Source organism: Cornus florida, unplaced genomic scaffold (genome assembly GCF_030987335.1).
Source record: "Cornus florida cultivar Cherokee Brave unplaced genomic scaffold, ASM3098733v1 CherokeeBrave_3.0.0_Hap2_Chr05, whole genome shotgun sequence".
NCBI lineage: Eukaryota > Viridiplantae > Streptophyta > Magnoliopsida > Cornales > Cornaceae > Cornus > Cornus florida.
In genome coordinates, this window is record NW_026775575.1 from 89700896 (window position 1) to 89727183 (window position 26288).

At 36.5% G+C, this 26288-nt stretch overlaps 2 protein-coding genes across 3 annotated transcripts; one reads left to right on the forward strand and one right to left on the reverse strand.

The window, feature by feature from the left end:
• The first annotated feature begins 3806 nt into the window (after positions 1 to 3806).
• LOC132307511 (uncharacterized) lies at positions 3807 to 16678 on the forward strand. Its single transcript, XM_059805301.1, has 9 exons — positions 3807 to 4050; positions 6190 to 6686; positions 6753 to 6854; positions 7076 to 7157; positions 7293 to 7312; positions 7450 to 7510; positions 15931 to 16010; positions 16214 to 16324; positions 16427 to 16678. Exons 2-9 carry the CDS (start codon positions 6255 to 6257, stop codon positions 16487 to 16489), a joined length of 951 nt encoding a protein of 316 aa, XP_059661284.1. The 5' UTR covers positions 3807 to 4050; positions 6190 to 6254; the 3' UTR covers positions 16490 to 16678.
• Positions 16679 to 17473: 795 nt separating this feature from the next.
• On the reverse strand, positions 17474 to 24872 carry LOC132307512 (zinc finger protein CONSTANS-LIKE 9-like). Of its 2 annotated transcripts, none has more exons than XM_059805304.1 (6): positions 24668 to 24872; positions 22935 to 23726; positions 21954 to 22181; positions 18715 to 19013; positions 18318 to 18474; positions 17474 to 18201 (listed from the first exon to the last, which is right to left on the reverse strand). In XM_059805304.1, exons 2-5 carry the CDS (start codon positions 23520 to 23522, stop codon positions 18345 to 18347), a joined length of 1245 nt encoding a protein of 414 aa, XP_059661287.1. In that variant the 5' UTR covers positions 23523 to 23726; positions 24668 to 24872; the 3' UTR covers positions 17474 to 18201; positions 18318 to 18344. The 2 variants fall into 2 exon arrangements, with proteins under 2 accessions (XP_059661287.1, XP_059661286.1); XM_059805303.1 differs by having other exon boundaries at positions 18339 to 18474; positions 24668 to 24869.
• Between the last annotated feature and the right edge of the window lie 1416 nt (positions 24873 to 26288).

Sequence of the window (26288 nt, forward strand, 5' to 3'; positions counted from 1 at the left end):
AACATTTCGATCAATCATAGTGTAGTTTAATAGTATTTCTTAACCTTTCTTTCTTTACCCAAAGGTCTGGTATAGCCAAATGACCCAGATTTGAGTCTCTCCATTCCATACACCTCAGTTGCTTTAGATTTCACAAGAAAAAAAAGGAAAAAAAAGAAAAAAAAGAAAAAAAAAAAAGAACCAACAACAACAACAACAACAACCATCACCTTGGGTTGAGTCTAGCTAGAACATAAGCACAAAAACTTTAGGTTCAAATTATGCATTAAATATCGAGAAATTATTGAATGGTTTGACAACATGTGATTTATAACAATAACAAATTGACACGTAATAAAATGTATTAATTTTTTAATCAATAGATAATTTGTGATTGCCATAAGGACTTGTTTAATTTGTCATTCAAAATTCTTAAAATTAAATTCATAAAATAGAATATTGGAACTATAAGAGACTGACGAGCTGTTTGGTTTAGTTTTTTTAAAACCTAACTTTATTTTGTGATAAATCAGAGATAAAAAATTGCACAAAAATTTATTTGGTTTAACTTTTTTTTATAACTATTTTATGAAAAATTAGTTGTAGTTTTCTGCAAACATATTTCTGTTTTATGAATTCTTTAGAGTTATTTTTTAAGTGACAAACCAAGTAAAGTCCTAATTTTTGTAGGAGAATCAATCAGAATTTTTGCACGAAATTCAGATTTTATCACTAGAAACAGAAAATTATTTTTTTGTTTTCTGTGTGATAAATAAAAAAGGGCTTAAATGTCTATTACAGCTAAGATGTGACACCGAAATTTTAGATTCAAACAGTCAGCAATGAGATGATTACAAAGTCCAAATTCGTTGAACTGAGGTAAGATTGGGAAAGTTAACGCCCCATTATGATATCACATGGCTTTCACGTGACTACGCGTCTTTTAGCGATTTACGTGTCACGTGAAGGACGAAAATTCTAGATAAAAGCTAGTCCCCCCAGGTCTTGGCTTCTTTTTCTCATGGGCTTTGGTCCGGTCTGCAGTCACCATGGCCATATCATGTCACCAAGACCTATCTTCCTCCTCTCTGTGTCACTGTCTGTGTCAGTATGTGACATGTACATGTTGTGTGTGTGTATATATATATATACACACACTAACACAACACATTAATTTGTTATTTTGGATAAATACAAAGAGTTGCCTAGAGTGTGATGAGATTTGTGCAAGCAGGGGGCATGCAAAACAAACACACACACACACACACATGTATGTATACACACACACTACACATGCTAGTGAACGCACTCCACTTTGAATGAGAGGTGTTAAAATAATATAGGTATAAGCTTAATTAATGCAAGAAATATTATAAATAATATTTGTGTATGCTTGTGAATGCCAACTACATTTTGTTTATATGAAATATTATAATATTTTATTTTGAATTAATGCATGAATACAAATGAATATGAAATTTATAAATAATATCCGTAACAATACTTGGATATATATATATATATATATATATATACCATTAATTGGAGTCATTAGACAATGCACAGTTTTTTTTATATTGTACAGGTTAGCTTGGGTTAATTACACTCACACCTCCTGAGGTTTGCCTTATTGACAGTCAGATGAAAGTTGACTCATTTTTGAACAATAATCACCCCTCACGTTTGATAAAATTGACAAAGACACCCCTCCCACATCTAGTACATAGTGAATTAACATTATTGCCCCTTGACTTGATAATTAACCTATTTTGACCTTGGAATTACATTTTTAACCTTTACTACTCATTTTGTTGGACCAAACCACCCTTACCCTTACCTTCATATCACAGACGCCGCCGCCACCACTCCACAGCTGCCGCCACCACCCATATACATCCATCACCGAATCCTAGCTTAATCAAGTCCAAATCCACATACAACATACAAAAATAAATTTCATAGGCAATATATATATATATATATATCCCATATTCAGAGAGAATCAGACACAAATATACACACACACACACACACACACACACACAACAAATTATACCAAGTCAGAGGTCTCTGAAATTTTGGTGGAATTGGGTGCGTGTGTTTCTCTGTATATGTAGATTAGCAATTGGTGATTATTTAAGTTTTTGTGTGTTGGTGGTGGAAATGGAGAAGGGCGGTGGCGATTGACTATGCTCGGGAATAACGTCGACTGCGAATCACACTGCTTACGCTGCAACAATATTGTGACGACGCCCATAAAGAAGATGACGACGTGGGCTGGTGGTTGCGTTCTGGGTTTGTTGGGAAGAAGATAAAGGTACATAGGTGGTGCAACCCCACGCGCATTGACGGTGAGTGGGGGTGTGTGATGCCCCTTCCGGCAAAGGTTGGGGCCGGAAAAAGGGTGATCCAACCCAACAGTTCCATCCCCTTCCCTTAGATGACGACGACGTTCTGAAACCTCCGGCGCCGAAATTCAACTCAATCTGAATTGACTGATCTGGCCCCACATCATACACGTTTGTTGCTCGTCTTCAACACAGACAAGAATGACGATTTGTTACGATTAAGGCGGCGGTTTCACAAGGTGGCCATGGCGGGAGGAAGTGGCAGTGGCCATTGTGGTGAAGGCGTATAGGAGTTTTGAGAAGTGGCGTTAGTAGTGGTGGCCGAGTTTTGGGAGGCGGCAGTGGTAGGTGAGGGTAAGGACTTGTTTGGCTGCAATTTAATACTGCTGAGGGGTATTTTGGTAATTTAAATACTCTGATATTTTATATTAAGAATTATTATTTTATTGAAGGGCAATAGTGTCATTTTACATCTTTTTAGGGGTTGTTTGGCTGCAATTTCTGATAGGGGGTGTGAGTGTTCAAAAAGTGACTAACTTTCATCTGGCTGTCAATAGTGTAAATCTCAAGAATTGTAAGTGTAATTAACCCTATATATATATATACACACACACTAACACAACACATTAATTTGTTATTTTTGGATAAATACAAAGAGTTGCCTAGAGTGTGATGATATTTGTGCAAGTAGGGGGCATGCAAAACAAACACACACACACACTACACATGCTAGTGAACGCACTCCACTTTGAATGAGAGGTGTTAAAATAATATAGGTATAAGCTTAATTAATGCACGAAATATTATAAATAATATTTGTGTATGCTTGTGAATGCCAACTACATTTTGTTTATATGAAATATTATAATATTTTATTTTGAATTAATGCATGAATACAAATGAATATGAAATTTATAAATAATATCCGTAACAATACTTGGATATATATATATATATATATATATATATATATATATATCTACCATTAATTGGAGTCATTGGACAATGCACAGTTTTTTTTATATTGTACAGGTTAGCTTGGATGTTGAACCTGCAAACATTAGCATAACACTTGAATATATATATATATATGCCATTAATTTTCCTATGATTCAATAGTACCTAATCTTAATTCCATAATATAATTTTGACAAAAAAAAAAAAAATTAAAACCAATCTACTGACGTTAGACTATTATATTTTGAAATACTGAATCGACATTTTAAATTTTAAATTAAAAAAAAATATAGTTCAAACTTACATTATATTGTTTTTTCTAGGCCAACTAAATCAATTTTTTACCGAAATGGCTTTGTTGTAGTGGTATAAGATCTGTCTTTTAAAGTGAATGGTCACTGCGAGTAATGTGTGTGTGAGTAGAAAAAAATATATACATATATATATATATTGTTTGCATCATTTTCTTAGGCCCTAGCCCATTTTCCATTGGAACCTTCAAGCCTTTCTAAAGCCCATCTTAGACCCCAATCCGAAACAAATAAGCATCAAAAACAAAAACTCTAGGGCTGACACGTTTCCGTCTCCCGCGAAAGTCGAAACGAAGTTCTTCTGTGTGGCTGTAGGCTTTCTACTTCATCTGGTCTCTGCGTTCCGAGTCGCCGCCGAGATCCGCCCTTGGTACGATTTGAAGCCTCGATGTCAAAGGCCTTCAGTTCTCGGTCTCTACTGAATTGATTTCTAAGGCCTTCAGTGCATCATTAAGGTTAGTGAACTCAAAACTGAATTGATTTCTAATTCTGACACAGACTTGGTAGTTGGTAAAGTTAGGTTTTTGATCATTATTCATTAGTCATTACGATTTACCAGTTTGAGAAATTGGGAATGGAACGGAGCCCTTGAAATTTCCGAGTCGCCGCCGTTCACGATTCTATGTTTGATGTGAATTTTTTTTATTTTTATTTTCTATTTTTAAAAGTCAAATGTATACTCAAGTAACTAAACTGATCCATCAAGAGTCTGCAGAGATTGAATCTGAAACAATTTTTATCAAGATGCCAAGCTTTTTGAAGATGGAAATCTTTTCAGAACTAAAAAAAGATCATAACAAGAACTTTGACAAGCAAAAGTACTTAATATAGGGTAAAGCTCTAAAGTTACTTCTTGAAAATTAAAATACTTACAAAAAGCATGCTTTTGAGTGACTTCCATAGTGTTGGAAGGGGCTTGCCACGAACTACCTCACACTCTACTTCCACTAGTAGATTCTCAAATAGGATTAGTAAATTGGTCAAAAGAAGAGAGAGGGTACTGATTGGTGAATTGTTCAGAAATAAATTGGTAATTTTTTTTTATTAATTACCCAAATAGGATTTTCTATGCTTTAATCAGTCAATTGTCACAGTTGATTTTGGTTGATATTTTTTGATTTAGCCCACCCCATTGAGAAATCCTGGATATGCCCTTGTTTCTGATTATTTTTTATTTTCTCTCTGGGTTCTATTTTGAGGAGTCTATAAGTAAATTTTGTTACTATATGATTGTAAATATGTCCGATTTAGTGTCTGGGCATTTGCAAGTGTTAATTTTGAATAACTTCAACTTTTTAGTTCGCTATTGGACTGTGTTTAGTCAAATTTAGCTTCAGTGTACTTCTCTATATCACTAAAATTCTTCAGATTTCTTAGATTTTCCTGGGTTTCGATCAAAGAATCATTCTGGTTATGTAGAGCAATTATTTGCTCTGGTGAAATGTTTTCAATATCCTTGTTGAGCTAGATGTTTTAATTGATCTATATCTGATTCCTCTGCTGTCTTCCAACACCTCTTTGCTCTAATTGTTGTAAATTCCTATATGTATTCTTTTAGGCTTATTCAGTATGTTTCTTATGTTTGTCTTTGCTTATTCTGTCTTTTATTAACTTAAATATTTTTTCTATTTATTTTTTTTTAACAACCTTGCAAACTAGTATGCATATATTATATCACATATTTCTTGCTGAATTTTCTTTTTGATACTTGATATTTAAATGACTTGATTTGAAATTTCTCCATGTTGCTTAAATTTGCAGAATTGCTCGATAGAGGAAAGTGATTTGAAATGACACTAGGCTAGTTTAGAATGGGACTCCCCAACTATTTTTTACTGTTTTAGTATTTAGTTACCTCACTTACCTGATATCTGAGATTGTTTTGACATGACTGACATTTCAGTAAATTATTGTATGATTCCTTTTGTTTGTAGTATAATTATTGAGTCATTTTCCCTCTTATTTATTATAATGTGAGTACTCAGTAGTGATACTCTCTCCAAAGTGCATCAAAGGGGCAACCTTGTTCAGCTCCCCCTTTAGGTACACTCTCTTCGAAGAGGGTATCATTTTCCTTGCAACATTATTCATTTTTTATTACTATAATTTTTTGGTTTGGGTTACAAAACACGTTCTCCTGTTTTCATGATGTAGATCTCATCTCCAGCAGCTTTGAGGGTGGGGGCACCTCTACTTTATTGATTTCTTTTAATATTGTTATTTATTTTTTTATTTTTATTTTTTTGCATCTTCTTTTATGGTTTTGGTTCTTCTTCCTATTGAAGGTTTGTATAACTATGTATACATGGGTTGCATTCCCTTGGTGCCCTTGGTGGATTGCTTTTGCCTCTTAAAAAAATTTCCTATTTTGATTGAAAGATTTAAAAAAGGACAAAGGAAAGAAACAAGGTAAAAATAGGTGTCATAATTTTGTTTCTGAAAGAAGGGTAAAAAAAAAAAAAAAAAAAGGACTATATAAAACAATTCTCTTGTGTGTGTGTGTGTTTAGCTCTTCTTTTTCCCCCAACATCTTTGAAGTCATTAAAATGATGTGGGATGGCAAATTTTATAAACAAAGTTTGACTTTATCTCAGGACTGATACCCACTGGGCAGTTGCAAAGGAGGAGTATATTTCATTAAGAAAGAAGGGGGAGGCCAATGGCTGAAGAAACACATGCCCAAGCAATAGAAAAAGGCCCAAATAAAAGAAGGATAGGGCACAAGAAGGGTAGTAAGGCAAAAAAGAAACCAAAAGTTTTTCATGGCACTGATAAGAAGGTTAAAATTGACAAAAAGATGAGAAAACTGTTTACCAAAAGGGCAAGAGAGTACAACTCAGATGATGACGAGGACTCTGCCTCTTTAGTAAGTGATGAAAATGAGCACAAGTTTAACAAAACAGAGGTACTAGATGGTAAATCTTCTGATGAGGAAGTAGAGGATCATGGGGATGCTAGTGAGGAAAATGAAATTTCCGAGGATGAAGATGGTGAAATTCAACCTGGAATTACGAAGTTTATTGAAGGTTGTAAGGCATTCAGGATGGCTTTCAAGAAAATTACAAGGACAAGTGTTTCTGATGATCTACTGGTAAGATACTCATTTATGATTTTTACTTTTGGTCTGTCACATGTATGAAGTTTGATGTCTTTGCAGGGTCCTGTATTATCAGCACACAAGAATCTCATAGCAGAGAAGCTTGCTGAAGAAGAAGTGGAACGGAAGGCCAAGGGAGAGGCAAAGAAGGAAAAACATTTGGTAGGTACTTTAGTTATCTTCATTATAATTTTCTTATGTATGATTAAAATTCTCTCTCTCCCCATGTGTGTCTGTGTGGGTGGAAGGAGGGATGGAGTCTGTTCGCGTGAGTCTATATGTTCACTCACACACACACGTGCACATTCGTTTATGTATTTTTGTTTTATTTTCTATAGCAAACGGATTTATGTTGTTTTATTTGAAACTGTTTAATCAAATAGGTAGAAGAGAAGGGACACATGAAGCCTGCTAATTTTTTGGACTCACATGAAAAGTTTCTTATAGGAGTTGCTACAAAAGGAGGTATTGGGTGTTGTTTCTGGCAGTATTTAAGTTACCAAAATAATTTTATTTTTTAATTTTTTTTTCCAGTCTCGTTGCATGCTCTTTCAGACTAACTTGGTTCACTTTTTTTTTCATGTGTTGCTGGAGTTCCAGTGGTCAAGCTATTTAATGCTGTAAGTTGTTCTGTAAAATTTGAAATTGTCTTCCTCTAATATCAAGAAATTCTGATTTGGTTTCATGAGAATTTTGCTGTCGCTTCCACATTTAAGCTGCTTAATTTTAGACTTATGTCATTCTGTATCTTAAACAGGTCAACAAGGCACAAAGTGCTCAGAAGGGATTGAATCCTTCAAGATCTAAAGATGTGAAAGGTATGTATTTAGAATCTATAATTTCAGTTTGAGATCTTTACGCTACCATTTCTTTCCTTACTTTAATGTCAGACATCATCTGTGAACTGAGAATAATTTGAAATTTTTGATTGGAAAGTTGTTTTATTTGGGAATGAAACTGATATATGTTTGTTATCTTGACATAAAACTCGATTATTTATTTCTTATATACTATCATGTTAAATGACAGTCATCACCATTGCATAATTTTTTGTTATCTTGTGGTAACTATACGTATTCCAGTGTTACTTGGCCACATCTTGCATACATTCCCATGCTCATGCTCTGTTCTATAAACATGGGGTCTAAAATTACCATTGTAAGTGGATTTTTTGTTGGTATCCACATCCCATGGAACATGCAGAATGAAACTTGTTGCTGCTTCTATTATATGATATTGTGGGATACACTGTCTTTTTCAATTTTATTGACTGCCAACTAAATTAAATGAATATATTGAAAAAGAAAATAGTTGGGGATTTTAATAAATCAGTTCCAATTGCTAGACTCCACAAACCCCCATTCTTTTTCGTAAGTACAGTCTACAGTCCTCCATAAGAATGTTAAGCTTATTGTTTAACATTACTAATGAATGACACTGAATTTGTAGAACCTATCACCTAGACATGATATATGAAAGAGGTCCTTGTTAATTTTATCACTTCGACATGATATATGATGCAATTCACTTAGAGATCATCAACATGTTAATAATTTACAAAATAAATATTTAATCTTGGACAGATGTTCTGCACTTCTTAGACACTCACCTACATGTAGTGATGAAACTTAGATTTAGGAATACTTTCTTTAGCATAAAAGTACAATTATAAGAATAAATCAAATTAAGGTTGATATAAAATTTATAAAACATTTAATTATATATATTTTTATAAAAATAATGTATATTATATAATAGATGTATCAATCAACTAAAGCAAGATTGACATTTTACACTAATAAAGCAAGATTGACATTTTATGACAACTTAAGTCTTATACATTTCAAATATGACCGTATCCAAATAGTATAAGTGTATAAAGCCACCTTAACAAAATGTATTACAAATAGGACAATTTTACTCTAATAATTTTGTGTTTGTGACAATTTTACACTAATAATTTCATATTTGACAAACTCCTATATATCTTAGGTCCAACTTACCCCTCACTAAGAATTTAATTTACCTCTTCCTCAAAATCATAAACCACCACCACCATCATCTTCTCCAGCGAAGAACCACCACCACCCACCAGTCCCCCACCTCGACCACCATGCCACCGCCCAAGTAATCAAAAAGACCACCAAAGGAACAACAAAAAATAAAAAATAAAAAATTGGAATCATCACAGCCTATGAACCAACACCACTCAACCTCCTCAAAATCATAAACCAACACCAGCATCCTCCTCTCCGGCGAAGAACCACCACCACCCACCAGTCCCCCACTGTCACGCCTCGACCGCCATACCACCACCCAAGCAATCAAAAAGACCACCAAAGCAAAAAAAAAAAAAAAAAAAAAAAATGAAATCATCACAGCCCAACCCACACCACTCAACCTCCTCAAAATCATAAACCACCACCACCACCATCCTCCTCTCCAGCAAAGAACCACCACCACCCACCAGTCCCCCCCACCGTCACGCCTCAACCACCATATCACCGCCCAAATAATCGAAAAGACCACCAAAGCAAAAACAATAAAATTGAAATCTTCTCAAGCCCGTGATCCAACACCACTCAACCTCCTCAAAATCATAAACCACCACCACCATCCTCCTCTCTGGTGAAGAACCACCACCACCCACCAGTCCCCCACCATCACGCCTCGACCACCATACCACTGCCCAAGTAATCAAAATGACCACCAAAGCAAAAAAAAAAAAAATTGAAATCATCATAAGCCTATGAACCAACACCACTCAAACCTCCTCAAAATCATAAACCACCACCACCACTCACCAGTCCCCCACCGTCACGCCTCGACCACCATGCCACCGCCCAAGTAATCAAAAAGACCACCAAAGCAAAAAAAAAAAAAAAAAAAAATGAAATCATCACAGCCCATGAACCAACACCACTCAACCTCCTCAAAATCATAAACCACCACCACCATCCTCCTCTCCGGCAAAGAACCATCACCACCCACCAGTCCCACACCGACACGCCTCGACCACCATTCCACCGCCCAAGTAATAAAAAAGACCACCAAAGCAAAATAAAATAAAATTGAAATCATCGCAGCCCATGAACCAACACCACTCAGCCACAAAAACTCTTAGAGAGAGAAAGGAGAGAAATTTATACACAAAATCAATACAGTGTCACACACACAATTGAAATAATCACCTGATGGACAGAAGCATACAAATAATTGTTTGTTCATATATTTTTCCAAAAAATCACATTCCAGATAAGAAAAACCAAAAAGATTACTTCTGGTTCGTCGACCAGTAATGGAGTTTTCAGTTGAGGAAGAAGCAGATGACAGCGACACCAATGAGAAAGACCCCGCTGTTCAACTGTTACCCACCCACCACCTCCCTCTGCTCTCCATGAACCAAAAAGACCTTTCTTCCCGACTCCAATTTTTTCATCTCCGGTCAATTTTTGGCGAACATTGACAGTGATTTCCCTTGATCTCGATTCTTTTTGTTTGTTGAAGTGGTTTTGATTTTGTAGAGTCGTGTGAATTGAGTCCTGAAAATTTGGCTTTGCACACAGTGAGGAGCAGAGCTAACTCAAGATTGGGTATAAGCCTAACCCTAGATTTCAATTGCGATTTGGAAGCAAGATGGTGGTGGAGAGCGGCGGTGATGGTGGCACCCCCACCCTCCTGCCCCGTTAGTTACTTCAAAACTGACCCCATCTGCGGCGTTGATGGCGTCACCTACTGGTGCGGGTGTGGCAACGCCGTCTGCACTGGCACTCGCGTCGCCAAGTTAGGGGTAGGTGGGGGGGGGGGGGTGGTCGGCGGTGGTAGTGAGAGGGGACCAAATGGATGGTCGGCGGTGATAGGGGCGGTGGTGGTTCGCCCGGAAAGATATATAACTGTGTGTATGCTCTTATATATAAATACAGAAAGATAGAGGGGGTAGAGAGAGAGGATGTGGATGGAAGTTTCAAAAGTAATTGAGGGTAATTTGGACCAAAAAAATATTTTTACCTTTTTGGTAAATATTTTTGTTTATTAGCTCTTTCACCTATATACCATCTGGATACGGCCTAATTTTAAATTTTCCCAATATCATTCTTAATAATGATTGAGCTAGTAGGGAAAGATATGATAATTTAGTTTAACTAAAGTTATGACCTTAAATCACTATACAGAACCAAAAGCCTACCAGTTACACATTTCCCCTATGAAATCTGAAAGAACCAGTAGACCTTTTTTTTGATAAGTAAACCAGTAGACCTTGTTGGTTTTCAAGTAATATATTCTCTCCTCTGCTCCCTTCAAAATGCATTAGATAGTGAAAAATAAATCTACATAGTTGTGGAATCTGCAAACTAGTTTACCTCAACTTACTGTCCCACTATTAAAAGTTTAAGTGCACAAGTTAGCAGATTGGGCAATGCGTGATATAGTGTTGTGGTGATAGAGCCAGTAGACTTTTATTTTTGATAAGTGTACCAGTAGACCTTGTTGATTTTCAAATAATATATTCTCTCCCCACTCCCTTCAAAATGCATGAGATAGTAAAAGATAAACCTACATAGTTGTGGATTCTGCAAACTAGTTTACCTCAATTTACTGTAAGTGCCCAAGTTAGCAGATTGGGGAATGCATGAGATAGTGTCATAGTGATCATTAGTCTAAAAATCTGTATCTCTGTGGCCCTTCAAGGCTATTGATAATTAAGAAACTAGATTACAGGAGATATTTCCTTGGGAAGAGAGTGAACTCGGATCAAGCATATCCTTCATACCTCTTTCAGGAGGAGTTAAGAAGACTGAGACTAAAACATACTGATACGGGGAGACAAAACAGAGCAGCACACGATATATCCATGATCTCTACATAAGCCTTCTAACCTCAGAAGCCTTGAGTTACCCACATTAATCCATCAACATTGACTTTTAACTGCATTTTAGAGGAGAAGGTTTTTTGTGGATGAGATGGATGGACAGAAGAGAGGCAATGAGGTAACATATCTATACTTTTTCCACAACCAAAAAACTTGGAGCAAACTAAGACCCTGCAGGGAAGGTTCGAATCCGATTTTCTCAATAACCTTGGAAATATATAATAATAAGCTATTCTGAGATTGTTGAAGTAGTTCTATAATAGTGCTTAATAGCAATTTTCATTTTGGGTCCTCCAAAATGAGGTGAGGTCAGCGTTGTCAAAGGCGCGTGCTTAGGCTCCAGGCTCATAAAGGCACAAGATTTGCGCTGCTTGTGTGCCCAGGTGCTCCTTTGACAACATTTGCACCTTTTATATGGAAGATGAATACTTTAATAGTAATTTAATTTTTTCCATTGTGCGCCTCATTTCACTTATGCGTGCGCCGCGCCTCGCCTCGCCTCGCCTCGCCCCTAGGCTCCAGAAGACCTCTAGCGCCTTGGGCCTTTGATAACACTAGGTGAGGTATTAGTCGAGGAAGAGGTTGGCTAGAGGGCTACGGAGAGTACTATTACAAATCTGCCAGATCTATGTCGTATTTGTATTTGGTTATTAATGATTTCAATATTCTTCTTGGTATGTGTTCAAAATTTTCTAGACTTATCTGACAGTTGGAAACGATAATTAGAGCTCCAGATACATACCGATACTTCTCAGATACTTCTAGATGCAAGTTTTACCTACCTCAAACACTATTATGTGGCAATTCTAGTATTTGGTCGGAATGTAATTGTAAGATAAAGTCATAGAAAGGGACTGACAATAAAAAAAAGAGTAAAGCACAAATTCAAAACTTGGACCTTTTAAAAAATGAAAAGTGAATATGATGGTATTTATTAAAAAAAATTCAAATATAATGGTGCTAAATCTGTTATACAACCCAGGTCTGTGTCCAACTGTCCGTGTAAAACGTACTTAATTAAAAAAAAAAAAACTGTCCGTGTAACGCAATCCTCATTTTCATCATGTGAATTTAAATATTTTGAATATTGCACATTGGGCTGCTGTTCTTGGGCTAGGCCTTGTATAGTCCCATTATTTACATTTTTTATTCTCTTGCCCATTCTGGACCTGTAGTACCTAGCTCTCAAGCTCGTCAATGTAATTGTTTGAATTTCCGTAAAAATTTTAAAAAAATAAACCATGGATAAAATTAAAAAGAAAAAGTAAAAATTGATTGATAATCATTATTCATATGTATCATGAGAAGCAAATAATTCCCTATGCTTAACACAAAGGGGCACACAAATTCATTGTTGTATCCCCATGGTATCTGTATTTTTTTTTTTCAAACTTTGATTAATATATATATATATTTTTGAAAAGGAAAATGTATTAGAAAGCGTTCAAAAGGAGAACGCGTCCCAAGCTGTACAAAAACAAAACGGAACCTATGAACTCAAAGAGCCTAAAAGGTCCACAATATCCACAATATCCTCAAGAGAAGAATAATCTCTCCCCTAACCCCAACAAAAAAGAGTACAAATAATAGAAAATTTCAGCACCCCAATGGAGGACTCCTTCCCATCAAAAGATCTTCTATTCCGTTCTTTCCAAAGGCTCCACCAAACGCAAAAAGGGGTCACCCTCCAGAAGTCCCTCGCCTGAGCCCCCACCCATTGGCCCCTCCAAATATCCAGCAATTCCCGAGAAGTCCGAGGCATGACCCAATGAATACCAAACAAACCAAAAATGAGACTCCAACAGTCATGGCCCACAGGACAATGCAACAGAAGGTGATCCACTAACTCCCCATTAGACTTACAAAGACCACTGATTAACAATGATATGTCTTCTCTTCCTTAAGTTGTCCAAAGTCAGAATGTTACTCCAAGCTGTAGTCCACACAAAAAAGGCCACCCTAAGAGGCGCCTTAGACAACCACACCGCCTTCCACGGGAAGGTGGTATAATGAAAACCAAAAAGGCACACAAAAAAGGACTGGACCTGGAATATCCCCTGTGAAGAAGGCACCCAAACGAGGGAATCTGCCCTAGTGCCCTCCACCTCCTGTCTGTACAAGAGAGCCAACAAACCAATGACATCATCCAACTCCCAATCCTGAAAAGATCGCCGGAAACGCACATCCCAAGACAACCTTCCGCTATCAAGGCGATAACAGTTAGCAACCGTAACATGTTTATCAACAGCAATCCTGAACAGCCTTGGGAACAAAAGAGCCAATGTCCTATCTTCGCACCAGGAATCCTCTCAAAACCGGACATTCCTTCCATCCCGAACTCTGAATCTAATATGTTTGGAGAATTCATCCCACCCTTCCCAATTGCCCTCCACACCCCCACTCCACTAGCAGACCTCTCTCCTCCCCAAAGCGACATGAAATAACCTTTCTTCATAATCTATGTCTTTCACTGTCGAATTTCCAAAGCCACTTGCCAAGGAGAGCACTGTTGAAGGGGGCCAATCTCCTAATCCCAAGCCCTCCCAACTGAAAAGGCCTGCAAACCTGCTCCCATCTGACAAGATGATACTTACCCCCCCCCCCCCCCCCCCCCCCACCCCCCCAAAAAAAAAAACAAAGGAAGTTACGTTGAAGCATCTCAAGTCTTCCAACAATGGAAGCTGGAATCCGAAAAAGCGAAAGAAAGTACGTTGGGAGGCTTGACAAAGTACTCTTCACTAACGTAACTTTACCACCCTTAGAGAGATATTGCTTTTTTCAACCAGCAAATCTTCTCTCGACCCGCTCAATCATCGGGTCCCAACTACCCACCCTCCTGGCCGAGTCCCCCAGCGGCAAACCCAAATACGAGATAGGGAAGCGTGGCCTCCCGCACCCTAAAACAGCAACCAAATTGTCCACCTGCTAAACCTCCCCCACAGGGACAAGCACACTCTTACCCACGTTGACTTTCAAACCAGAGACAGCCTGAAAGCAAACCAAAACACATCTCAGATACCTCAACTGGGACACCTCTGCCTCGCAAAAAACAATAGTGTCATCCGCAAAAAGCAAGTGAGAGATCTCCATCTGCTGAACCGAGTCAGGGCCGATCTTGAAGCCCCTAATGAAACCCAAGTCCATCGCCCTTCTCATCAACCTACTAAGAGCCTCCATAACAATAATAAACAGGAACGGGGAGAGAGGGTCCCCCTGACTCAGGCCGCGAGAACTGCCGAAAAACCTCGTAGGAGACCTGTTCACCAACACCGAAAATTTTGCAGTGGAAACACATGTAACAATCCATTTCCTCGATCTCTCACCAAAACCCATCCTCTCCAATAGATAGAACAGGAAATTCCAGCAGACATGATCCTAAGCTTTCTCGATATCTAACTTGCAAAGAACACCAGGAGCCCCACTGCAAAGTTTAGAATCCACACATTCACTAGCAATAAGGGCAGAGTCCAGGATCTGTCTACCCCCAATGAAAGCATTCTGAGACTTAAAATAATTCCATCCAGAACCTCCCTCAATATTGTGTTGTATATATATTTTTTACATGCTTATCTTCCTAGGGGCACGCAAATTCATTGCTGTATTTTTTTTTTGATAGTGTTGTCTCTTTATTTTGCTTACATGCTTATCTTCATAGGCTGGAAGGATCTTGACAGTTCCTCAAGAATTAAAAGGAATGATTAAAACTCAAATGCAATGGGTCATATATCGAGCAAGTAGTACTTATAAAAAAAATATATCGAGCAAGTTCTACTGTCTTACAATCCAATCTACATGAGAGTAATATGTGTGTAAAAGACACACACACACACACATATAGAGAGAGAGCCCGTCTTGTACTTTACCATATCACATAACAAATTTATTTATTCTGGTCGGGCAAATAGCGCGCACACCCACTTTACCCCTTTGGGGATTTGAACCCTCAACCTTTCACTTTAGGAGGTAGAGGAGGTACCATTGGGTTACAACTCGATTATTAATTCACATAAACTGTGGATCATGTGAAAGACTTAATTAACATTAGGAGGAGATTTATGATACCAGATCCATTAATAAGGTAATAGCTTTGGGGCTCAAGGGGTTTGGAAATGAGAGGAGTAAAGCATCTTCAAACAGATACACGTGACTCGAGGGACTAAACTGAGTTTGTCTCAGAAACATAAATGCCCAAGTGGTCTGATTGAGAGTGCAATTGACTAGATTGCCAGGATCCAGCCTATGGTTGTTTCCCCGTAAGCCATAATGGTCTTTCATTGTGGAATTGATATTGATCCACACTTACCATTTCAGCTCTGCTTATATCTCCATTCAATTTCTAGTTAGTAAACATTGTTTTAATCCTTCCAGCATTAGGGAAGCGGAGAAAACAAGCCTTCTTTTCAGAGTTGGGCAAGACATCATCCAGATCAGCTGAAGCCTCTGCCAAGGTTGGCTCTCTTTCTTATTTCCTTTTTATTTTTCCTTCCCACCCCATACACAGACAAATACAAAATTAAATAAATAAAAATATTCATTATGCTGTACCATTTTCTGTAACTTTATCTGTCAATTACCATTACGGTTTTATGATTAGCCTTTTAACGAGCTGGGAATCATATGTTTCATCATATGTTTGGCTGGTCTTCTGTAGGTCCATTCATCTACAGGCCCAGTGGATAGTGAAGGTCCTGCTTGGGCTCCATTACGTGATAATTATATGCTAACAAATTCCAAGTTAAAGGACTGGGATAAGATGCCGGCGGTAAGAATTTTCCGTTCACGTCCCCTTACATGTTAAATACTCTCTCTCTCATATCAGTAATTCTTATTCGTAATGAAATTTTTTGCTGCAATTTGCGTGTAGGATACAACTATGGCTGATGACATTGGAAAGACGCCACTAGATAGTTCATCAGATGATGACTAATTTCATAGAATTTCTAAAGGAGCTACAGGGTTACAGAAGATGTTTGTCCAATTAATTTTCTTGAACTTGTGGAAAACTAAAGCTGTGTTGCTTTGTTGTTACTGTCAAGGAATTTTCCCCCTTCTTGGCAGCTATTTGTAATGGATTATTTCATCGTTATAATAGATCATTGTCTTTTTTTTTCCCCAATTGTTTTCAGGTTCAAGTTCTCTTTTTCATTTATTGGTTAATGATTGGCTTTGTAGAAGTACTATTTATCAAGATGTTATGATTGCACCATTCTACTATATCTCACTATTCAATTATTTGAGATGACACCAAAAACCCTACCTTTTGTAATTATTGCGACGAAAGTTGCTGATCCATGCTGTTATGAATTGCTTTGGAAGACAACTTGGTCTCACAGGCATCATGAGAAGACTCTCATCTGTCTCTTTTACAATGCTCAAAACAGATCCAAGTTCCAACACCTCGTCCTTCGGCTTCTAACAGTCCATTTCACATGACTATACCCTAAACTGAAAATTTGGCACCAATTTCAACTGGTTTTCCATCATTCATTGCCCTGATTTTGTGTTATTTCAGATCTTCTCTATCTATTGAACATAAATCTCTGAAAATCATCTAATGATTTGGAAGTTGTAGGGAGTAGAAAAAGTAATGACAACCTTCAGTCGCACATTTTCCTTGTTTAACATTCTCCTACACGTTTAGACGTGTGTTTAAACGTTCTTTTACTCCTTGACCATCCACAATATACAAGTGGTGTTGTTTTCTTGTTCAAATAAGTGGTCATTTATGTGTGTTCATAATACTAGAAAATTGCGAAGTGGCTCTAATGTAAATACAATTCTTGATTTCCTGAATTTTAAATACTTTGTACATGCCTCAAAATATTTGATGTAGAGTTTTTCCTACGAGTAGATCCTCAACCAATTCAAGCATATATAGTTACATAAATCGACCACTAATTGAATAGAATAATAATGTAACTAGAAAATCAGCAATTACAGAACTGGAAGTGACACCCCAATCCCCAAACATAGGCATCACAGCCTTTGACAATAACCAAGCAATAACAGGTAAACTAATTTTGTCCCATCATTTTCAAGATTTAATTGCTACCGTTAACGATCCGAAATGAGGAAATAAGTTGAGATACAGAATGGATCTCCTAGAGGATTATTACAGATTAATGTTCCTCTCAACTGCACATACAATAGTTAAATGCTACAAGTCACTGAGAAAGAAAGAAATAATATCAAGTTTTTGTCATTTCTGGGAGCCCCATCTCGGCACCCATCTGCTCTCTGAACTTCATAATACTGATTCTGTGCTATACATCTCACATGAAAAATGATTGGATTGTTACAAGTAGTTTCACATCTAACCTGGCGACTGAATTTGAGTACCTGTCATCCTAGGCCACCCAAAAATGGAAGAGAAACACTTTGGCAGAATGAACAAGCAGCACATGTATGACTGGAGAAGGCCGATGTTCTTTCCTCGAGAATGAAGGTTGAGCATATTCCTTCAGAAACAGAAACGGAATTATAGACTCTTGCTTGTAATGAACAGATTTACACATTATCATCATCTGTTCTTTTTTGGTGATAGTGGATCGGACTTCCTGTCTTGGATTTCATTGGTGAAGCAATGAAAACAGCTTTCTCTGTGCCCACCTCCATGTACTACTGAAGACAATCAAAGCCCTGCGATACAATCATAAGATTTGTCACTGCAAAGGGAAATAATGCATCAATTTATTCCATTTTCCAAAGTAATATTAACATTTCTGTCCAATTTAACATGATCGTTTTTTCCTCACGAGTATGGTAAAAAATTGTACTTCGTCTCAGCAGCTTCTGGTTTGGTTCAATGGGTCATAATCATATGCATCACCAGCCTTAACGAAGCGTCCCTTCACACGCCTTCTTACATCAGCCCTTGCTTTGCGAGAGGCATACCTTACTTTCTTCTCAAATCTATAACAAGTTCATTGCAAGTGTGTCAAAATTTATGATAAAATAAAAAAGAAATAGAAAGATTGGAATTCCATACCTTAAAAACTGTGAGACAATATAACAAAGCAATGCACAAGCTGTTAACCTAACTACTCACGTAGTCATGTGCAATTGGATAAAGGAAATTATAAATGCAAGGAAACTAACAGGCATGTTCATTATTCAATGTAACTCTTTTGAAAAGGATTGCACAAGTCTTACTTGCGTGCCTTCTTCTTTTCCTTGTAGCGCATGACAGCACTATTCCTGCTAGCTGAAGAGTGATTTTCGGGGCAAGGCGGACACCATGGAGGCTCTCCCATTAGAAGCACTGAAGAAGCCCCACAGTCTTGATAATCTCCAGCACTACTTTCTCCAGTAAGGCCAGAAAAAGAGAAGCTGGAATGGGCTTGCCTTGTAAAACAAAGATTTGGTTCAGTTTTAGAGCTCATCATCGAATCAGCAGATGTTGCCTTGCTGCAAACTGGCTGCAATGCATTAACCAGTCTAGTTGACGACCCCTGGGGAGAACAAATAATCCAGCCATAAGTACATTTTAAATAAGAGTATGGACGCAAAAAAATGCAGCAAATGCCAAACATTGGCACACAGGTTCCAGCCAACTGCTCTGTGTCACCAAATAAGCTTATTTGAACTCTCAAGCACATCTACCAAATTGCCAAATACAAGCATCAACCGTTGGCAAGCACATAACTACACAATTACTAAGGGGAGGTGTTTTATGCCACGGGGAAAACTTTAGAGGGCAGTGATTATGCTGGCAACGAAATGGTGCTGGTACTCAATAAAAAGTAGAGAGGGATATTGACACAAAAACGCATGTGGTCGACAAATAGATATAAATCATTATATGGGTGTTTTAAGCAATTGTATGGAGCAGAGTGTTCGGCTTGGAAAAAGACACAAAAACAATGCATTCATGTAGCAAAATGAGGATGCTACGTTAGATGATAGGAGTAACTAGAAGAGATAAGATAAATAATGAACGATGATTTATTCAACACTGTTTTAGTCCTATTGATATTAATTGCCGATATATTCATCAGAATGAAACACAACTGATTGTCAAAAGAGAGCACCAGAAACTGCGAATCAGGAGATTGTGTATTAGGGGCCACGATAATTAACACATCACACAGACTGTGAACCAGGATCCAATTCACACGAGTTTACACAGCATATTACAAATTTCTGTGCATTATGGAATCTTGTGTGCAACAAAGAGAAACAAGCATGAGAAGACTTGATATGGTTCACATTGAAGAAGTTGAGAAGGGCAACGGAAAGACCCAAAAGCATGTATTTCAAAACTTCGTTAAAGAATTACGTATACCTTCCCACATAGTTGGAAGTTCAAACATGGCTTGCTTTTTTAATAAAGTTAAACAGTGTTGACTCAATGCAACAAATTTGCACACATATTCTGTCTTAGTTCAACTTCTACCCATCAATTTTAAAAATTTATTAATACCATCACAATAAAATTAATGCACTTTAACTCCACATGCGTACACTGCCTAGCATAGAAAAGGTCCATTACCTAGTTTGGTCCTTGCCAGTGCGAGGTGCTGAAAATAGGCCGATGCATATATATTAAAAAGTATACATCAAATTAGTGTCTATCAAAAATAGCCACTTCCAACATTTATCAAAAAACACTTATGAACTACTAATGGAAATATAATTTAATCAATTTACAATATTATCTTAACCAGAATAGGAAACACTTTCCCTAAAATAGTTTGAGGAATTTGGCCAGTATGTTCACGTGTATCATACCCACTATATCAAGGGTGCAACTTGGAAGGGCCAAGCCAAACCTAACCTGATTTTTCATGAGATTGGACAGCATTGATTAAAACTTGGTTCATAGCGGGGTTTGAAAATCCTAGTTCAACTTCTACCCATCAATTTTTCAAAAAATTGACTCAGTGCAACAAATTTGCACACATGCAAGAAATTTATTAGTACCATCACAATAAAATTAATGCACTTTAACTCCACATGCGTACACTGCCGAGCATAGAAAAGGTCCATTACCTAGTTTGGTCCTTGCCAGTGCGAGGTGCTGAAAATAGGCCGATGCATATATATTAAAGAGTATACATCAAATTAGTGTCTATCAAAAACACCCACTTCCAACATTTTTCAAAAAACATTTATGAACTACCAATGGAAATATAATTTAATCAATTTACAATATTATCTTAACCAGAATAGTAAACACTTTCCCTAAAATTGTTTGAGGAAGTTGGCCAGTATGTTCACGTGTACCATACCCACTATATCAAGGGTGCAACTTCGAAGGGCCAACCCAAACCCAACCTGATTTTTCATGAGCTTGGACAGCAATGATTAAAATTTGGCTCATAGTGGGGTTTGAAAATCTTAATCCAAATTTATTTCTGGTTAAACTAGATTGAGATGATAGGCAATCTAAAGCAAACCTATATTGCACATCCTGAAATTAACCAAAATATCAGCCTGACCTGAAATATATATATATATATATATATATATATATATATATATATATATAATTACAAAATACAATTAGGCTATAATAGAGACTTTAGTTTTTTTCCCTGTTAGTACGGTAAGATGTTAAATTATTTTTCTTCCCTAGGTGGAACTCTTGCACCCACTTTTTGTCCCAAATGAGACTTGAACCCTCAACCTTCCATTTGAGAAAGTGGAGGAGATACCACTCAACATTCCATTTTTTTATTTATAAATGGTGACTTTTTATTTTATTTATTTATTTTTTGTGGAGGTTAAACAATTAACTTGAACTCAATCAAAGTTCAAGACAAAATCTACCTGAATTCCAACCAAATTTTCCTAATTAGAACTCTTTCAAAGATTTGACCGCAGATTGAACTCAACTTAGAGAACTAGAGTTCAAGGTACCTCAATTGATTCGTATCTTAGGTTGGGCCCAGGTTAAACCCTCAACCCACCCACCCTACCCGAGTTGCAGTCCTACACTATATTAAAAATATATATAGTTCAGAGCATGCAATGACAGAAAGACAAGAACGTTATAGCTGGCTAGAATCATAAGATGGACGTAAAGCAATAAAAAATGAGGTAAGAACCTCATAGACATCTGATCCAGAAAAACACATTACAGAGTGTACATATCTAACACAATGTTGACAAGTAAAAATAATCCCATCAATTTTTCATAGAATCTGCTTAACAACCTTATGGGGGAAAAAATCATATCCACCAAAAAATTCCATTCAATCAAAATTTAGTGGACAAGAGATATGGCACTTTCTCAATATAATCATAAATAGATGTTCGAAATATGCATTGACAAACCATAAATAAATATAACAGACAAAGCCCCAAAATCACTAACACAGACAAGCAGCTAAAATTGAGAAGGATAATAAGAATAAGTAAAGAAAGATAAAAGAATGAGGTGAGAGAACCTCGGCTATACATGCACCCTGACAGTTGGAATCAGCACCAGGCAGGTCCTTCATACCAAACAAGCTATCAATCCCGCCATTTTCAAAAAGCTGTTCTGTATTATCGAATGCTACACCAAAGAGTTCTTCATAATTCTCAATATTCAAGTCAACTTCATCCATATCAAGGTCCCCATAAAAAGCATCATTTTCACATAGTCCAGGTGCTTTTGATCCAGTATTGCATATCTTCGTATTGATTAGGAAAAAAATTCAGAATAGTTCTCAAGAAATGGAAGCAAAACGACAATATCAACATATACAATATAACAAAAACAAACTAGAAACTGAATTCTTATTCCGAGTTGGTAATTAATCTGGAATTTAAGCTATTGCTGCATACAAAGATACAACCTTCTCTTTAGCAGCGGTTACTGCAAGGCTACAACTATAAATATGTCAAATTAAATTATCCAGAGACAAAACTCAAAAATAAGGGCCAAACAGTTGCAATTGCAGGCTTGGTGGGAAAGTCATTAAAGGCCAAAAAAATGTCTGAAGAATAAAATAAAAGTACCTCAGAAAACACACACAACATATCTCAAACATTGTCCTATTTTGGAACCATGGGAGACAATAACTAGCTAGAACTAAGACATGCGGTGAAGGTTTTATGAAACCAATTGACTTAAAAGCCAAAATAATGATCATCTTTTCCTATTTTAGCAATTGATCAAAGACTTGAAATAGGAGACGAAAGTCCTTTATGTGGTATATATGGTTCTAAAAAATCCAAGGGTGGTGGAGCAATCCAACAACATCAATCCCAAAAAGAGAAGAAGAAAAAGATAGAACCATACTCACTTTTGCATGCCAGAAATATGTTTTCACAGTTTTGATGGTAGATTGTTCAGGACTTCAGGTAGCCAAGAAGTTAGTTCCTGGCATATCCTAAGCAACAATTTTATCTACCCAATTAAGATAAAAATATTCATCAGTTACCTTGGGTGATGTTGCAATTGCTGATCCAGCTGGTTGGTCTACATCGTGTGGCTTGGTATCAGGTTGAGACATTGAAGAGGAGCCCATCAAGACGCCTGACTTATCCATGTTATTTATATCACTCACTTCAACAAGGACACAGGCATCTTGTGAATTGTTATTTTCTGGAGGGCCCTGGCATTTCCTTATACTTTTATCACTGATGCTCATTGAACCCAATCCCTCCTCAAAACTAGAGTCACCCAAATTGGGGATATCCAAGAGAAATGACCAGATGGTAGAAAGTTCTGCCGACGAAGGGCAGCCGGAATAACAATTAACTGCTAGTCTCTTATGCGTGGAACCCAAGGAAGAACCGCCATGCCCCATCCAATCGCAATCCTGACAAAGGGATATTCTCTCTTCGACACATCTAAGAAATGCAGGTTGTGAATTGCATCTTTCACACAGGAGGGTCCTGGAATGGCGTCGTGAAAGGGCATTTGCAGAATGGACATTGCGGTCACAGGACAAACATAAGGAAGCCAAATCCGACCTACAATACACCATGGATCTTTGCTCCCCGCAGAAGTCACATATGTAACCCATATTTTAACTAATTTTCCTTTTATTATACCAAATTCTAGACCCACAGGGAGAGACAAACAATACAAAAATTTCTGAACCCTGGTCACACTATATATCAAACATATAGAAAGTAGCTGCTTAGACAAAACATGAATCCCCCACCATTTCGCAAACAGAAGATCAGATGGAACACAACTCCATATTGTCGCTGTTTCACAGTCAAATCTGCATTAAACAGGTCAAATGTAGAAATAAGAAATTTGGGATTTTTCATTACTGGATTGCACGGATATGCTTTATTTATCTATATCACTTTTTTCCAGTAAAAGTAAGTAAGGGTCCACCCAAGATATCCAACTCATTACTAGTGTTCTAAGTTTGTGTTTTCTACTGGAAGCATGCATTGCTGAGCTACTCAACTCAAAAAATAAAAAATCACGGAACAAATTTCTCTGCTAAAATTGTACAGTATCTGAAAGGTTAAAATGCCAAAGACATAACAGTTACAGAAGAATTTTATAAACAAAACACATAAAAGGTTCTCCAACACATTAAGCATTTAGAATCCAAATTTAAAACTTTAAAAACTTTATTTTTGAGGAACTTCTACAGAATATAATGGGCAAAGCTTAAAAAGAAGGAAAATGAAGTATTTTCAATTAATTTCCTGAGTATGCAATGATTTATACAATTTCAAGAACCTGGAGTTTAAACCCTGAAGTAAGTTTGCTTATTTCTAGAAAAACAGAACAAATAATTCCTAAATTAATCCAGCTTCAAATCAACTCACCCATATATAAAAGAAGACAAAAATCCAATAGGCTGATACAACACACAATTTTATACGATTTAACTTCTAAAATTCTAGAAACCAACATAAAGATCATAATAAACTTCCAAAATTTACACACATGCAAATATTAAATGCTAATTAATTTCAGTAGGTAATTAGCTGTAAATTTCTGACCCACCAGAAACAGATCGTCACAGCAACAAAACAAAAAAAAAAAAACCAACTATTGCATATAAATATCAGAAACACAAAAAACTACAAATAAATCAGCCCTTCTTCACTGACATAACCTCAAATTATCAAGAATCTAAGTTATCTAACCTCTTTACACATCGAAATGAAGATAATTTGAAGAAATCACCGATTCACTTACCTGTTTTTCACAGCAAAGGTGGCCGAAAACAGTGAACAAGACCAACAAGTATTGAGCTTTTTCTGACTACTTTCATACACAGAAACCCTAACAAAAGATCGACCTTTCCAGAATCTCTCTCTCTATCTCTCTGTGTTTTGGGAGAGCTCTTGGTGTTGTAAGACTTTGTAAGGAATTCTAACATAAAAACAACAATAAAACTGATAAAAAGTGCAAAGAGAGAGAAAGAAAGTAGAGAGAGAAAGAGAGAGGGTGGGACCCTGTCCCTCTCGTGAAAGAAAAGGTAAGGCCCCCACCTTTTTCTCTTCTCCTCGGTCCCTCCCCAAAAAGGTGCACTTTTTTAGTTACACTAAAATATTACTATATATTTTGCCAGGAAAAAATATATATTAGTATATTACTATATACAAACATATATATTTTTTTTTACAAACATATCATATGTATACAAAATACACCTATATAAGCATAGATACGTATGTACATATCTGAACGGCAGGGTATGAAAAAAACAAAAAAAAAAAAAAAAATGCCATTTGATCAGATCAATAAGTATGCGTAGCTGGACAAGATTTGCAGCAGTGATTTTCCGTTTTTTCGATTGGGGAAATGCTTTGTAATATTATCTTCTATTTCATGTGTTTTATATTTAATCATTTAATATCATCTTGTATGCTTCAAAGCATGATGATGATTTAATATATATATATAACCTTACTTCACTAACTTATTTAAAGTCATGGAAGAAAAAATAAAAAAACATTAATATAAGAGGCTTAGATTGAGATTCTTCAACGAGCTTTTGCATAATTCATTTTCTAATTGATATACAATTTATGATGTCATTTATTTTTTACAAAATATTAAAAGCAAAGTATAGTTTTAAAATTAAAACTTATAATTAATTTGATTTTGGGCATGTATAATAACATAATGTGAAAGGCATTCAATAAAAAATACTGAATTTTTTAAAACAAAAATAAAAAATTTATTAAGGGTGTATGAAGATTGACTTTAAAGCTAAGGTTGGACATAAAACCAAATTAATGTTTTTTTGGGTCGGGCCCAAACCAAGACTGACCAGAGTAGGGCTCAGTTGTCAATTTGACAACATGCCCCTCATAATCCTTGGATCTAATGTCCGGGTGTACAAATTTAAAGCGTTATCTTTTATGATTAGAAAATAGCATCACCTATAAAGGAGAAGAAAAGTGCAATGACAAATGGTCGTCATTGGAAGCGAGTATAGGTAATTATAGGCAACGAGAAGGAAACAAATGATGAGAGCTTCTTAAACAATAATATTGTTTTAGATAAGGCAATTGTGCGTAATCAACCACTTGACCGACAATGATTGGACACGTGAGATTCAACCCATTAAGCGATCCAAAGTTCTTTCTTTTTCTATTAGCAAATTCAAGGTTCATGCCACATTCTATATTCGTCCTACTCATGTAACCTACCTCTTTTTTAAACCACAATTGTAACCTTCCAATTCCAACAGTAAAAACTGGAACTAACAAACCTGAAAATACAATTTCAAATTTGAGAAGTCTTTGTATCTCCATCTTTTTTTTTATTTTTCTATTTTTTTGGGCCTACAAGAAAAAAAAACAGTGAT